The sequence below is a fragment of the Macaca nemestrina genome, chromosome 2 (genome assembly GCF_043159975.1).
Source record: "Macaca nemestrina isolate mMacNem1 chromosome 2, mMacNem.hap1, whole genome shotgun sequence".
Lineage (NCBI taxonomy): Eukaryota > Metazoa > Chordata > Mammalia > Primates > Cercopithecidae > Macaca > Macaca nemestrina.
The window spans coordinates 183,267,675-183,284,500 of record NC_092126.1 but is presented as its reverse complement, the minus strand read 5'-3'; the positions used below and the strand labels follow the sequence as shown (position 1 = coordinate 183,284,500).

Sequence of the window (16,826 nt, the reverse complement as noted above, 5' to 3'; positions counted from 1 at the left end):
GGGCTGGGGCATGGCAGGGGAGGTTCCCGGGTCGCTGGGCGCTTGCAGTCAAGGGGGCTTCCGGGCCGAGAGAGAACGAGCCTTGGGAGCTTGCTAGTTCTGCTTACAGTTCAGAGGCTGTAGAACAAATGCCACTGAACACCATTTCACTCTTTAGAACCTGTGTAGTCTTTCTTTTTCTATGTACAAAGCCATCTAATCAGTTTTTTGGGGTTTTTTTTCTGCTTTTGTCAACAACCGTCACTGTAGTTGCCCACTTACCCCCAGCAAAAACACACTCTAAAAGGGGGAGTGGCTCGTTATTAAAAGGCTTTTACCGATTAAGTTGTAGGCTTTGGGAATCACAGAAACAGTTCGTATCACGATACGCCAGTTGTTAATGGAATTTAGCTTCCTTCACTTATTAAACACAATCATCACATTTGCAAATGCCCCACTCCCATCTACAACACTATGAATAAATGCTGTGTCACTGAGAAGAAAAGCAAAAGATTTTTCTGAAACCAAAAGGAAATTGTCAAAGAATGCCAGTAACCTGTCATCCGGCTACTCCTGTGCCCTCCACTGGCAGGCAGAAATGAGTCTCCCTAAACCCATGTGTTGCGCTGCCGCTTGGCAGCTTCCGTCTGATGGGAAGCCCCCTCACTGACAGCCCGCCAAGGAAAAGGTGTACCCGCGTTTCCACCTCTACGGCCTGGGGCTACTTCTCACCATGTCCAAGTGAGCACCGGGACCTTCAGGGTGTCCGCTGCCGGGGGCCGGACTGGCCCTGCCCTCCGGGGTCTTCCGTTCGCTGTTGCGCTTCAGGCCGCTGGCGTCGCCCCGGCCTCTGGACTCCCGGCGCCGTTGCTGCCGACTCCACAGGTATATGGCACCCGCGCCTAGCAGCAGGGGTGCCCCGACCGCCAGAGCCAGCTGCCATCGCGGCAGCCCCCCCGTGCCCGGGCCCGCAGTCCCGCCGCCGCCCACCCCACTCGCGGAGCTTGGTGCAGCTGCTGCGACCACCGCCGCCTCCACAGGCTTAGAGGCGGCCATGACGAGTGTCCTCCGCCACCGCCTCCCTGCCTGTCGCGAGCGCCACAATCACCAAGCAGCGTGCGAAGGAAGACCGAGGGAGGGAAGGAAGGCAATGAGCGAGCGAGCACGCTAGGCAGAGAGAGCGGACGACAGAAAAGGGCCAGAGGTCACCGGAAGCCCAGGGCATGCCGGGCCAGACCTGGCCGTCCTTCTCCTCCAGTCTCAACCGTAGAGGGAGAGGAGGGGCGGAAATCACTTCCGGGTTAAGGCAAAGCGTGGGTGTGAGTGGAAGTCCTCGGAAACCCTTTTTCTTTCTTTTCGCCCCGCTGCTTTTCGAGAGATTGACTTCTGGAGTCCCGTCGTAGCTGGTGTTGTCCCCTTTACTTTCAGGAGAGAAGGGCAGATGGCCCTCTTGCCTACTGAAGCCGAGGAGGGGCGCGTATACACCTGGCTAGCGGCACTCAAGAGATCAGAGCGGAGGAAAAAGCAGCGCCGTAGCACTGGAATGGGCGGGAGTGGCAGAAGAGTTGTGAAGGCTATTGGCTGGCAAGGGTGGTGGGCGGGGCGTAGAGCTAGCTACCCAGTTTACTGGTTGATTTCGGATCCAGTTTTCCCGTTATAGCCACGTTGGCACCTCTTGAACCTCTGGCCGTTAGCTCGGTTTTCTGCCCGCGTGCCCGGGAAACCAACGGATTGGAAGGACTTTTAAAGATGTATGAGGAAAGAGCTCACTGCTGAAGAAGCCTGCTGCATCACTGAACTTCTTACCACTAACACAGCCAGATTTTAATTTGGACGAATTTGAGGTTATAGGGGAGGTTAGCGATGGCAGAAGACTAGGTGGAAATGGCATTTCTAGGTTGGCTGCAGTCGAAACGGTTTGAGCGTGGTCGCTGTGGCTTATCGTCGCCACCAATTACGAAAGCGATGACTTCTACGTTGTTAGGTATTTCTTAAACTGAGTTGGTAGAAATGCGAAGCGTCAGGGTTCCCGCCGGCTTCGAGCCTTTTTTGACGTGTTTGTATCTTGAGCTGATTTCTACGTGACACACCAGCCCACATCTCGCTCAGGTCCGCACACCCCCGGGTTGTTTTGCAATAGCTGTCTCAGCCCTCTTCTCCTCTCATTCCCAGATCGTAATTTCAATTCATAAACTTTCGTTTCTGTAATAGCTTTATCAACTCTTTTTCCGATGCTCCGCCCCAGATCTCTTAAAACATAAAATTACCTTGCAAGGCATTGTTTGGAATTCACGGTATTTTCATGAAGAAAAGACAACTATTAATAGAAAATCAGAGTCCAGAACTATGGCGCTCCATTTCTGGTATACTGGTTTGCAGAAGCCTTACATTAAAATTTCATAAATGATCGTTTTGCTTTCAAGTGCAACAACATCACAGTAGAGCTACAAAAAGATTGAAAGGAGATATTTTATCAAGTGGCACCAAAATGGATTGATTAAAATAGAATGGCCTGATTTGAAAGAATTTCAGGATCACCGGTTTCTCCTGCTTCATGTAAGTTCCTATTAGTAAATTGCCTTCGGGCAACAGGGTTTCTTAGCAACAGACTAAAAAAATGGGCTAAAAATAGGAATGGAATTGAGTTGATCGTTGCAGGCAATCGGCTTCTCTCCCCGCCTGATCCCCCAATCCCCAAAGGCAAAATTTCTTCCCCTTAATATAAGCTCTGCCTTGCCTTTTTCAAAACAGAAGTTAGGATTTTTTGTTTTCTGAAATTTCAGTTTTTCTGTGGCCTGTTGGAGGATTGTAGAATGCTAACAATTACAAACTTGATAGGAACTAAAACATATTTAAAGGTTTTTTTTTTTTTTTAACCCTTTTTCTTATTTATTGGAGTAAGCAATACACTGTTATGGTTAAACTCCAAAAGTTACAGAGTTTACTGTGAAAAGTCTTCCTTCAATCCCTGTCCCCCCGCTGCACAGTTCCCCTCTCCAAAGGGAATCGGTGTTATTTTCTCGAAACATAAAAATGTTTATCTGAAGGCCTCATTTTGTTTGGCTTTATTTTTAAGGTTGGCATTAGTAAACAAATCTGTTCTGGTTACTTTTATACTTTGATAAACATCTCATTTCCATTCCCTAGCCTGTGCTGCTCTATTCTCTTCTTTTCTCCTCCATTTCCTGATTGATGGTAGTGTAGAGGCACATTAAGAGTGTGTCGCTTACTGGCTTTGGGACCTTACTGATCTGCTGCATGTTTTTCTAATCTGTGAAATGGTGAAAACATCTACCTCTCAGGCCATAGATTTACTTAGATAATATTTAAAGTTCTTTTGATGTTTGTTACAAAGTAATAGATATTTGATGCTTAGTTCTCAGTTTTTCTAAATTTTAAAGTCAAGAAGTAATGGACTGCATTTCATTTCTAAAAAATTGAAGTTGTGTATATGTGAACATAGACATTATCATTTTCTTGGTAGATTAGTGGAATTCAACTGAAGAAGCTTTCTTCACCTTTGATCTGTATCTTAGGAGGCAGTTGAATGAGATAGTCTAATGGACTAAGTTGTGGAAGACCTGAGTTATTTTTTTGTTTTTTGTATTTTTTTTTTGAGATGGAGTTTCTCTCTTGTTGCCCAGGCTGGAGTGAGTGGCACCATCTCGGCTCACTGCAGCCTCCTCCTCCAGGCTTCAAGCAGTTCTCCTGCCTCAGCCTCTGAGTAGCTGGGATTACAGGCTACTACCATGCTGGGCTAATTTTTTGTGTACTGGCCAAGCTGGTCTCGAACTCCTGAACTCAGGTGATCTACCCACCTCAGCCTCCCAAAGTGCTGGGATTACAGGCATAAGCCACCATGCCCTGCTGACCTGAGTTCTTATTCTAGATTTTAATACCACTGAGTAGTGTGTGTGACCCTGGGCAACTCTGCTTTCTTTATAATGTGAGGAGGGGTGGATTAGATTATTTTTAAGGCTCCTTATTGTCTTAAAATGATGCAATCCTGTCCCTTCAATTGTCATTACTACATGAAAAGCCTTTCAGATTGCTAGAGTTGGTAAATAGCTGGTTGACTGGCATCCAAGCCTTCCAGCCAGTGCACAAATCTGCTTATATTAAGCACGTACATATAGAACAACTCTATTCTCTTTCAGCTGTCTGATGTTTTCATTCAATTTTTCCTTACTGAAAAATTACTGAAAAGAATTGTCTACATCTGTTACTTATTTGGCACCCATTTCATCCAAAATCTGTTGTAATCTAGTTTACAACTTTATAATTAGTCTGAAAGTGCTTTAGAAGTCATAAAATTCATTTTTTTTTTTTTTGTGGGGGAGAGGTTGGCTGTCACCCACTTTTACTTCATACCACTGATTATTCTCTCCTTGAAATGTTTTTTCCCTTGGCTTTCAGGAGAATAGATTCTTCTGGTTCTTCTACACCCTGACCAAACTCTAGATCAGTGCTGTCCGTCACAGCTTTCTATGATGTTGGAAATGTTTTATATTTATGATGTCCAATATGGTAGCCACTAGCCACATGTGGCTATTGAGCACTTGAAATGTAGTGTGACAAGGACTACAGTTTTCATTATTTAATTGACTTAAGTAGTATCATGTGGCTAAAGACTACCATATTGGACAGCACAGCTCTAGATATTCCTCAAGTGAGGAATTTATTAGAATATGTCTTCTTCTTTATTTTCAATCTCTCCATTAGTAACCAAAGTAAATCTCATTGCTTCAGTTACCATTTCTGTGCAGATAATCACAGTCTATATATCTTTTGGCATAGCTTCTCTTTTTACCTCTAGCCCTATGTTTCCTACTAATTACTCAGCAGTTTTTCTTGGATTCCTGACTTTTGTCAAAGATATAACTCATAATCTTCCCCCACCCATTCTTTCTCTGTGTTATCCTTTCTTCTTTTTCTTTTTCTTTTTCTTTTTCCCAAAACGGAGTTTTGCTGTGTCGCCCAGGCTGGAGTGCAGTGGCGTGATCTCGGCTCACTGCAACCTCTGCCTCCTGGGTTCAAGTGATTCTCCTGTCTCAGCCTCTTGAGTAGCTGGGACTACTGGCGCCCGCCACCAGGCCCGGCTAATTTTTTGTATTTTTAGTAGAGATGGGGTTTCACCATGTTAGCCAGGGTGGTCTTGATCTCCTGACCTGGTGATCCGCCCACCTTGGCCTCTCAAAGTGCTGGGATTACAGGCATGAGCCACTGTGCCCAGCCTGTGTTATCCATTTTTTCTAATAATACCACTATTTCCTGAGCAGTTACTTGTATTTGAAACCATAGACCTTTATAGACCTCTCTCTTTTTCAACCTTACCTACCCAAGCACAAATGATTATGCTATTGTATTTATATACACACGTAAACACAAAATCAGCTGTTAAGTCTTCAACAAATTCAACTTTGTTGTAGTATCTTTCTTACAGTTTTCTTTTCACATCTTCAGACACTTCTTAGTTCGTATAAGTGAAAACTCCTAAGAGTACGTATAACACATAACAGATGCTCTATAAATAGTTTCTTCCCGTCTTACTCATTTCAGGCTGCTATAACAAAAATACCATACAACTACTTAGCTAATAAACTCTAGAAATTTATTTCTCACAATTCCTGAGGATGGGAGTTAGAGATCAGTGTGCCATCATGGTCAAGTTCTGTAAGAGCCCTCTTCTGGGTTGACGACTGCAAATTTGGTTTGTGTCCTCAAATAGTGGAAAGGGGCAAGAAAGTTCTCTGGAATCTGTTTTATAGGGGCACTCAGGCACTCATCCCGTTTTTAAGGGCTCTACCCTCATAATCGAATCACTTCCCAAAGGCCTCAACACCTAATACTATCACATTCCCTTCTTTTTTCTCTTTTATTCATTTCGTTCATCTTCCCAAAATTCTATATTTGCTTGCTTCCCAGATAACTTCTCTGCCTCTAGTGCCTCTCTTCTATGTGTTACCCTGCACCTTGATATCAAATTGCTCTTCCTATAGCATAACTGTAATTTCACTCTTGAGCACAAAGACTTTTAAATCCTCTTCACTTTCACTATAAGGTTCGATGTTTCTGCCCACCCATGCCTCCCTTCATACACCTCTTCACTTTCCTTGGTCTAAGATATTAGCACCTAGCACTATTAGAAATTACCTATGTGGGCTGAGTGCAGTGGCTTGTGCCTGTAATCCCAACACTTTGGGAGGCTGAGGCGGGCAGATCACCTGAGGTCAAGAGTTCAAGATCAGGCTGACCAACATGGTGAAACCGTCTCTACTAAAAACACAAAAATTAGCCAGGTGTGGTGGCGCACACCTGTAATCCCAGCTACTCGGGAGACTGAGGCAGGAGAATCGCTTGAACCCAGGAGGCGGAGGTTGCAGTGAGCCGAGATCACCCCACTACACTCCAGCCTGCCAATAGAGCGAGACTCTGTCTAAAAAAAAACCTCTCATTTTGTACAGCCAGAGCCAGAACATAGGTGGTGTGATGGGTAATTTCATGTGTCAGTTTGACTGGGCCATGGGATACCCAGATAGTTTTTTAAACATTATACATGTGTCTGTGGTGGTGCTTTTGATTCCTTGATTTTTATTTTTTTATTTTTATTTTTTGAGACGGAGTCTTGCTCTTGTCGCCCAGGCTGGAGTGCAATGGCATGATCTCAGCTCACTGCAACCTCCCCATCCCGGGTTCAAGCGATTCTCCTGCCTCAGCCTCCCAAATAGGTGGAATTACAGGCGCCCGCCACCACGCCTGGCTAATTTTTGTATTTTTAGTGGAGATGGGGTTTCGTCATGTTGGCCATGCTGGTCTTGAACTCCTGACGTCGTGATCCGCCTGCCTTGGCCTCCCAAAGTGCTGGGATTACAGGCATGAGCCACTGCATCTGGCTGATTTTTAATTTTAGTGTATAAAGGGGTGGCCTGCCCCTCCGCAACTGTGGGCGTTTCTCATTAGGTGGAACGAGAGACTTGAGAAAAGCAATGAGACACAGAGACAAAGTATAGAGAAAGAAAAAGTGGACCCAGGGGACCGGCGCTGGCCTGGTCTCTCAGTTCCCTCAGTATTTATTGATCATTATCTTTACCATCTTAGAAAAGGGAAGTGGCAGGATAATAGGATCATAGTAGGGAGAAGGTCAGCAGTAAGACATATGAATAAAGATCTCTGTGACTTGAATAAGTTTAAGGAAAAGTGCTGTGCCTTGATATGCATATGTAAACATCTCCATAAACCTTTTCAGTGCATAAAGAGCAGCAAAACTTCAGCCATAAGACGTTTTCTCCCATCTCAGTAAATAGAACATACAATTGGGTATTTACACCGAGATGTTCCATTGCCCAGGGGCGGGCAGGAGACAGATGCTTTTCTCTCTCTCAACTGCCAAGAGACCTTCTTTCCTCTTGTACTAGTCCTCCTCAGCACAGACCCTTCACGGGTGTCAGGCAGGGGGGAAGATTAGGTCTTTCCCTTCCCACGAGGCCATATTTCAGACTATCACATGGGGAGAAACCTTGGACAATACTTAGCTTTCCTAGGCAGAGGTCCCTGCAACCTTCCGCAGTGTATGTGTCCCTGGGTACTTGAGATTAAGAGAATGGTGATGACTTTTAACTAGCAGGCTGCCTTCAGGCACTTGTTTAACAAAGCACACCCTGCACAGCCCAAAATCCTTTAAACCTTGAGTCACCATAGCACATGTCTCTTGCAAGGACAGGGTTGGGGGTAGGGTCACAGATTAACAGCATCTCAAATACAGAACAAAATGGAGTCTCTTATGTCTCCTTCTTTCTATATAGACTTGCTTCACCTAAACTCCCAAAATACTTTTTCTGGGACTTTCTCAAAACTTATTACTTTTCTGCCTTGTTTTATAGTATTATGTTTGTCCTAACTCATCCACTGGATTATAAGTATCTCAACATTGGAAGCTGTGTCTGATTTATTTTGTATCCTGTACAAAATCTACAGTGCCTTCTCTAATTCTGTATGTCAGAGCAAAGTAATATGTTTTCTCTTTTTGTATTAGATCATACCTCAGTTTCTATTTCTTCCTCACAATTACTATATTGCCATAATTATTCATTCTCATATCTGCTGCCTGTGCTCAATTCTGAGTCCCTGAAGGGCAGGGACCATGTTCTAGTCATCTGTGTACTCCTGTATCTATAAGAGAGTTGGGCATATGATGGGTGCCTGTTAAACTTATTTATCCACCCAACACAATACCTGAAACATGGTCAATGCCAAATAAAAAGTTGATGAAGTGTTTGTTGAACAAGTTTCTAACTGATACTGTTGTCAATATTAGCAGCCTGGCGCCACCATTGCTGTCCAGTACCACTGGTGTCAGCTGGGACACCAATGCTCCTGCTGCTGCAGCTGCCAGCACCAGAAATAGTCTACTTCTACCACCTCTGTAGCCTCTAGCTAGATCCCAGTCCCCAGCATGCTGTGGTCACTGCTACCACCTCCACTACTGAAGCTGCTTCCTGGAAGACCTGATTGGTTTGTGCTTTGTAGCTCATTTATGATATATAGAAGCCTGTTTCTTTTGAGCCCTTATGCCGTTATTTTTTTTCCCAATCCTGATGGTTTCTGCATTATTCAACTTCCAGTAAAGCATCAGTTGAGTGGGTGGTACTGCTTCACTTCTCAGAGGGAATGTCACTTTACGATTCAATCAAGTGGTTGCCCTTTTTGCTGTCAGAAGGAGCATCTGCATTTATCTTCAGGGAACAATCTGTAGTAACACTAGTTTCCTCTCCTTAGCTGTGACTGATGGCTCATATGTATATTTTATGCGCTCATTTGCCACCTTTCTTCCCACTCACATGAATTTATAAGATCTTTCCATCTTCATCAATTTAGTTCATTGCCACCCACAAGAATTTGTGTCATTTGTAAATGCAGAATTGTTGCCCTGCACTTTAATTTATAAAGCTATTACATACAGATTATGCTCATGGTGCCCTACACAAGGATGCTGGGGCAAATGGGGGTTGAGGTCCAGCCTGCACTTTGCTCAGCACAGCCTTATGTCAGACTCTGTCTGCCTGGAGAAAGGTGCTGCTTTTTATGATTTGCATGAAAATGCTGGTCCGTTACTAAGTGATGGGCCTACAGTATTCACTCATAAAAGGCATTCAGACTAGTAGCCATGGTTATGCAGTGCTGATCTTAGCATTGCTCTAGCACTGAACCTGAGAGCCTCTAGTCCATGCTTTTCCATCTTTCTGCCATTTTTTCCCAACCAGTGGAAAATAGCCTTAACTTCAACAATGAAGAAAAGACCCAATTTTGTCAAATTTTGAGAAACATTAAAAACTGCAAAAAAAAAAAAAAAAATTGTTTCTGTAACTATGTTCTGACTATCTGTTGCTGCTTCACAAACTACCCCAAAACTCAGTGTCTTGAAACATTGTTTTATTACATATCATAATTTTGTTACTCAGGAATTTGGACATGGCTCCTCTGGTAATATCAACAGAGATTACTCCGTGTTATTCAGCTGCTGAATGGGTGGGTCTGAAGGTTCAAGATGGTTTAATCAAGGTTAATGAAAGGGGCCAGGTGCGGTGGCTCACACCTGTAATCCAAGCACTTTGGGAGGCCGAGGTGGGCGGATCACTTGAGGTCAGGAGGTTGAGACCAGCCTGGACAACATCGTGAAACCCTGTCTCTACTAAAAATACAAAAATTAGCCAGGCATGGTGGCAGACACCTGTAATCCCAGCTACTTGGAAGACTGAGGCAGGAGAATCGCTTGAACCTGGGAAGCAGAGGTTGCAGTGAGCCGAGATCACACCACTGCACTCCAGCCTGGGCAATACAGCTAGACTCAGTCTTAAAACAAAAAAAAAGTTAATCAAAGGGCAGATGATCCTGAGTATACCTGATCTAATCAAGAGAGCCCTTCGAAGAGGTCAAAGAGATTGGAAGTGAAAGAGATTTTTCCTGCTGGCTGTGAAGAAGCAAACTGCCTATGGAGGGGTCACATAGAAAGGAACTCTAGGAGCTTAGAGTGATCCCTGGCCAACAGCCAGGAAACTGAATTCTTCCAATAATGGGTGGACTTGGAAGACACAAGAGTCTCAAATACCTTGATTTCAGTCTAATGAGACCCTTAATAGAGGACTCAGCTAACCTGTGTTCAGACTTCTAAGTCTTGAAGACTGTAATACATTTGTGTGGTTTTAAGCTGTTAAGTTTGTGGTAATTTGAAATACAGCCAAAGAAAACTAATAAAGATACCTAAATAACAAAAATTAAAGGAGAATTCTACCCCATACCATACACAAAATGGCAAATAGATTAAAATCCCAGAAAACTAAAACTTTAAACTTTTAGGAGAAAATATGAGAGAATATCTTGATGACTTTGTGATAGGGTAAAGGATAAGCTTATGAAGAAAAAGATCAGTTTGGGTACATTAAAAGATTTTAACTTACAGAAAACATATACTACAAAGGGTCGGAAGCTAAGACATACTGGGAAAAGGTATTTGTGATGTATAAAACTTATAGAAGGTTTATATACAGAATACATGTAAAACTCCTATAGATCAATAAGAGAAAGACAACTCTGAAGAAAAATGAGCAAAGGATATAAACAAGCTACTTGTAAAAGAAGTGCAAATGGAAAATATACATATGAAAACATAATCTCACCAATAAATAGGGGAATACAAATTAAGACAACAATGAAATTTCATTTTGCATCTACAATATTGGCAACAGTTTTTAAATCCAGCAGTACCAGTGAGGCAAGAATGTCAAAAAATGGAATTGTAAATTGATTTAACTACTTTAGAGAGCCAACCGTTGTGAATATTTTTTGTGGGTTCCTTTTCTCAACTGTTAGTGTTTAATAAAATGGAAGATTCAGATACCTCCAATCCAGAGATTTCACCTCTAGATAGAAAACACACTGCACACACAAAAAACCTGTTTAGGGCACCATTGCGTGTAATAGCAAAAACTGGAAATTACATAAAAGCTTACCAGTAGAAGAATGGATGGATTATCGTAAAGATAACACCCTTGATGTTATCTTTCACCATTCAAGCCAAGAAATAGAACTGTGCCACCGCCTTAGAAGCTTCTTCTATGACTGTTATCCAAATCACAAATCCTCTTCTACCACTTATAAGTAACCATTATCTTGACTATCAACAATAGTTTACTTGCTTTAAAAAAAAAAAGAAAAAAGTTGTGTTGTCACTCAAGTGTGCAACCCCAGATGCTGTGGTTTAGTCTTGTCCATTAGCAAAAATTGATGTTTTCTAAGTTTCTTGTAATCTATGTTGGTAGATGCACCTAGAGTCTGGACTAGACCAAGGTTTGATTCCTTTGCAAGGCAGAAGGCAGATAATGTCTGATTGTCTGTAATATTAGCAACCCTTTATGCTTACTGCTCACTAATTCAATGGTGATCACAAAATGGCAATATTCTAATTCTTTCTCTTCTCTCATTTTCATTTATTAGTTGATATTTTTATAAGGGGAAATTGAAATTCAGACTGTTCCATCTGAGGCTTTGAGTCTTTTTGAAAAACAAACAAACAAAAAAACCCGAGTAGTCATTCATAGTTTCCTTGTTCTATATTATGTCAAGAGGTTCCAAGGTCATTTTGTTTATTTCCTGCAACAGACCAGGAGTCAGCCATTTCTTCAAGAAGCCCTGTTTTGTTTTGTTTTCTTTGTCTTCATTTATTTTTAAATCTTTTGTTGTTGCTGCTGCTGTTGTTGTTTAATGAGAATTGGCATTTCAAGACCACAGTCTGGGTTTTCACTGCATTTGGGTTGGCCCTTGCTTCTAGGCCTTTTCTATGGACAGAGTCAGGATATTAATACCTTGAGTACATCTTTTTTTTTTTTTTTTTTTTTTTTTTTGGTGTTTTTAGTCTGTCCTTATTGTAAAAAAATATTTTGGTTAAATATATAAGTACTTTTTTTTGTTTGTTTGTTTAGTTTTTTTTTTTTACATTAAGTTCCAGGTTACATGTGCAGAATATGCAGGCTTGTTACATAGGTATACATGTGCCATGGTGCTTTATTGCACCTATCAACCCATCATCTACGTTTTAAGCCCTGCATGCATTAGGTATTTGTCCTAATGCTCTCCATCCCCTTGCCCCTAACCCAGTAACAGGCCCAGGTGTATGTTGTTCCCCTTGAGTTCATCTTGACATGTCCCATTCAAGTTCATGTCTGCCACAGTTGATTTTGCTAGGTATAAAATTCCTAGCTCATACCTTCTTTCTTTCTTTGTTTATCTTTTTGCGTCTGTGCATATTTTTTATTCTAATTGTGCTGACAGTATGCTTTTTGGAAACCATACTTCCAAAGCAATGTTTCCTTGGTATCTTAAGTTCATATATTTTCCTTGGCCATAAAATATTGCTGGCAAAAGGTCTGCGGATAATCTAATTGTCTTTTCCTTATAACTCATGCTCTCTATTACCTCCCTCTCCCCATCTCTGCCCAGGTTCCCTTAAGGAATCTTTCTTTCTCTTTTAAAATATAGCAAACATACTATGATATGTCCTGGTGTTGGTTGTATGGGGTTGATATTTTCAAATATATAGTATACTTTTTCTTTCTCTTTCTTTCTTTCTTTTTTTGAGAGAGGATCTCACTCTGACACCCAGACTGCAGTGCACTGGCATGATCTTGGCTCACTGCAACCTCCGCCTCCTAGGCTAAGCACTTCTCCTGCCTCAGCCTCCTGAGTAACTGGGATTACAGGCCCACGCGACCATTCCCGGCTAATTTTTTTATGTTTTTAGTAGAGACGAGGTTTCACCATTTTAGCCAGGCCAGTCTTGAACTCCTGACCTCAAATGATCCACCCACCTCAGCCTCCCAAAGTGCTGGGATTACAGGCATGAGCCACCTCTCCCTGCCAGTATACTTTTTCAATATGTAGTTTTAAATCTTTTTTTCTTTTCAGGAGAGCGTTTTTTTGAGTTACAGTATTTGCTCTGTTCCTTTGCTTTTCTTTTCTTTTTCGGGGAGTTCATTATCTATAATGTCACTCTCCTTTGCATATCTTTGTAATGGTTAGTCTTGAATTCTTCTGATTTCTTTCTTCATTTATTAAAAAAATATTTTTTATCTTCTATTTATTTGGAGACATTATTGGTTGCATTTTTTACTCATTCCTTCTAGCTTAACCTTTTCTGACATGATTTTTTTCTCTTTATTTCTGAGTATTTCCTGAGTTTTATCATATCATTTGTATGTTATTCTAATTCTGTTTTGTTCTTTCATGTCTCATACTATTTATTTATTTATTTATTTATTTATTTTTGTACATGGAATCTCACTCTGTCACCCGGGCTGGAGTGCAGTGGTGCGATCTCAGCTCAGTACAGCCTCTGCCTCCCGGGTGCAAGCAAATCACTGCCTCAGCCTCCCGAGTAGCCGGGATTACAGGCACCTGCCACCACACCCGGCTAATTTTTTTTTTTTTTTTTTTTTTGTATTTTTAGTAGAGATGGGGTTTCACAATGTTGGCCAGGCTGGTTTTGAACTCCTGACCCCAAGTGATCCACCTGCCTCGGCCTCCCAAAGTGCTAGGATTACAGGCATGAGCCACCGTGCCTCACTTCACATCACTTTGTAACTATCATTTAGTTCATTTTGAAATAGTGGCTAACAACATTGATCTGTTCACATCACTTTGTAACTATCATTTAGTTCATTTTGAAATAGTGGCTAACAATATTGATCTGTTTTGTAGGTTTTTTTTTTTTTTTTTTTTGGCATGCTTTCATTGTCTGTAGGTCTATAGTCTGATTTTTAAAACAGAAATGCTGTGTGAGATTCTACCTTGATATTTTCTGCCCCTCATTTTTATGTACAATTCTGGAACTCTTAGAATGACATAGGGTGCAGGTAAGTTTTTGAAATTCCACAGAGCTTCCTCTTCTGTTGTGTTCGTGTAGTGTTCACAAATATGGCAGCTTGCTTTCTAAGATGTGCTGGCTGTGTTCCCCATCCCATTTTGTTTTAGACCCACTCTTTTCTTTATCTCTGTTGTGCCTGTCTACTGCAGTTTTGATTCCACTCTTCCCAGTTTCTCCTCAGTGTGAGGCTTTGTCCTAGAAGATCAGATTTGAGAGTTTATGGTGGCTGGACAGTTCAGCCCTTTCAATCCTTCTTACCACAGGCTTTTTGTACTCACTCAGTATCGGAGAGAACAAATCCTTCCCAGTTTCAGCTACTATTCTCCAGTTGGTTCCCTGTGCTTTCCAAACTATTGGCTATTTTGTGGTTCTCCTGTTCTCAGGTCTGGAGGATGCCCTGTTGCTTCTTTCCTCTTCCTCCTGCATGGACAACCATACCAGGTCTATAGCTATATTGGTGGTTTGACCTCACAACCTGCACTTGGGAGTAGAGGACATCTTGGGGTTCAGCTTGTCACTTAGTTTTGTTGTAGAGCTGGCCATAGGTTTTTTTCTTTTTTCTGCTACAGTTGCTCTATTAGTTTTCATGTGGGGATTCAAAGAGATTAAAAATTTATGTTGTCATTGTTGCTTTTTTCCCAGAGTACCTCTAACTCCACGGCATTTTGATCCTGTAGCTACCCATTTAGAGAAGTTTCTTTTTCTTGATATGTCATTTTTCTTTTTTACTTTTTGTTATGAAATAATGACAAGAAGTTGCAAATAAATATACACGGAAGTCGCATGCATCCTCCACCTACTCTTCTAATGTTGACATCTTGTATAACTATAGTATAATGTCAAAACCAGGAAATTGACATTGGTGTAATCCATATAACTTACTCAAATTTCACTAGCTATGCACATACTCATTTGTGTGTGTGTGTGTGTGTATGTAGTTCTGTGCAATTTTATCACATCCATAGCTTTGTGTAATTGTCACAATCAAAGTACAGAACTGGTCTATCATCAGAAAGCTTCCTCAAACTAAACTCTGATAGCCACTTCCCCAATCTCTAACCCATGGGAACCACTAATCTGTTCTTCATCTATGTGTTATTTGAAGAATGCTATATAAAAATTATTTGTATTTATATAGGATTGTATTTTTATTTATACAATTATAAAATTCCTTTTGAGATTGAACTTTTTTACTCAACATAGTTCTCTTGAATATGTCAAGTTGTGTGTGTTAAGCCTATACATTCATGTGCAGGCTCTTGCATGAAGGTAGGTTTTAATTTCTCTAGGATAATTGCCCAAGAGTACAATCACTGTGTCACATGGTAGATGTATTTTTAGTTTTAGAAGAGATAGGCAAACTATTTTTCTTTTTTTTTTTTTTTTTTTTTTTTTTGAGACAGAGTCTCGCTCTGTCGCCCAGGCTGGAGTGCAGTGGCCGCATCTCAGCTCACTGCAAGCTCCGCCTCCCGGGTCTACGCCATTCTCCTGCCTCAGCCTCCCGAGTAGCTGGGACTACAGGCGCCCGCCACCTCACCCGGCTAGTTTTTTGTATTTTTTTAGTAGAGACGGGGTTTCACCGTATTAGCCAGGCTGGTCTCGATCTCCTGACCTTGTGATCCGCCCGTCTCGGCCTCCCAAAGTGCTGGGATTACAGGCTTGAGCCACCGCGCCCGGCCGCAAACTATTTTTCAAAGTGGCTGTACCATTTTTTATTCTCATCAGCAATGTATGAATGATCTAGCTTCTCTGCTTCCTCTTCAACATTTGGTGTTAATACTCTTTTTAAATTTTACACATTCTGATAGGTATGTAGTAATACTGCATTGTGATTTTAGTTTGTCTTTATCTAATGGCTAATGATGTTGAACATCTTTTCATGGACTTATTTGCCATTTGTATATCTTCTGAAATCAGATGACATTGGGTACATTCAAGGTGTTATGGCCATAGACACCATTTGTATATCCTTCTCGGTGAAATGTCTTTGATGTCATTGGCTTGTTTTCTTGTTTTCTTTTCTTTACCTGACTGCCTGCCTGCCTTCCTGCCTCCCTCCTTCCCTCCTTTCCTCCTTCCCTCCTTTCCTTCTTCTCTCCTTCCTTCCTTCTTTCCTCCCTTCTTCCCTCCCTTCCTTCCTTCTTATTGAGATGGGATCTTTACTGTCACTCAGGCTGGAATAAAGTGGCATGATCAGGCCGGGCGTGGTGGCTCAAGCCTGTAATCCCAGCACTTTGGGAGGCCGAGACGGGCGGATCACAAGGTCAGGAGATCGAGACCATCCTGGCTAACATGGTGAAACCCCGTCTCTACTAAAAATACAAAAAACTAGCCGGGCGAGGTGGCGGGCGCCTGTAGTCCCAGCTACTCAGGAGGCTGAGGCAGGAGAATGGCGTAAACCCGGGAGGCAGAGCTTGCAGTGAGCTGAGATCCGGCCACTGCACTCCAGCCTGAGTGCAGTAAAGTGCTCTGTCTCTGGGAGACAGAGCGAGACTCCGTCTCAAAAAAAAAAATAAAAAAAAAAAATAAAAAAAAATAAAGTGGCATGATCACAGTTCACTGTAGCCTCAACTTCCTGAGCTCAAGCCATCCTCCCACCTCAGCCTCCTGAGTAGCTGGGACTACAGATGCATGCCACCATGCCTGGCTAGTTTTTTTAAAAAAAAAAATTTATAAAGACAGCATGTCCCTGTGTTGACTAGGCTTGTCTCAAACTCCTGGGCTCAAGCGATCCTCTTATCTTGGCCTCCCAAAGTGCTGGGATTACAGGTGTGAGCCACCATGCTTGGCCTTTGTTTTCTAATTGGATTGTTTGTTCTTTTAATGTTTAATTTTGAAATTAAAAATATATATATATTCTAGTTACTAGTCCTATGTCAGATACATGGCTTGTAAACATTTTCTCCCAGTGTTTATCTTACTTTTTCATCCT

The 16,826-nt window shown here is 42.0% G+C and overlaps 2 protein-coding genes across 3 annotated transcripts in view; one reads left to right on the top strand and one right to left on the bottom strand.

Moving 5' to 3' along the window:
• LOC105477480 (translocase of outer mitochondrial membrane 70) overlaps nt 1-1,035 on the bottom strand; it is a 35,798-nt gene extending 34,763 nt beyond the window's left edge. The window contains exon 1 of the mRNA XM_011733994.2: nt 712-1,035. Coding sequence (XP_011732296.1) covers nt 712-1,035 — 324 coding nt within the window. The remainder of the gene's footprint in view (nt 1-711) is intronic.
• A 140-nt stretch (nt 1,036-1,175) lies between these two features.
• Nucleotides 1,176-16,826, top strand: part of LOC105477479 (leukemia NUP98 fusion partner 1) — a 53,001-nt gene continuing 37,350 nt past the window's right edge. The window contains exon 1 of one of the 2 annotated variants that reach the window (XM_071092520.1): nt 1,176-1,298. In XM_071092520.1, the coding sequence (XP_070948621.1) occupies nt 1,203-1,298 (96 nt within the window). In that variant the 5' untranslated portion in view covers nt 1,176-1,202. Of the gene's footprint in view, nt 1,299-1,537; nt 2,536-16,826 lie in introns of those variants that run through there. The other variant, XM_011733993.2, reaches the window with a different exon arrangement.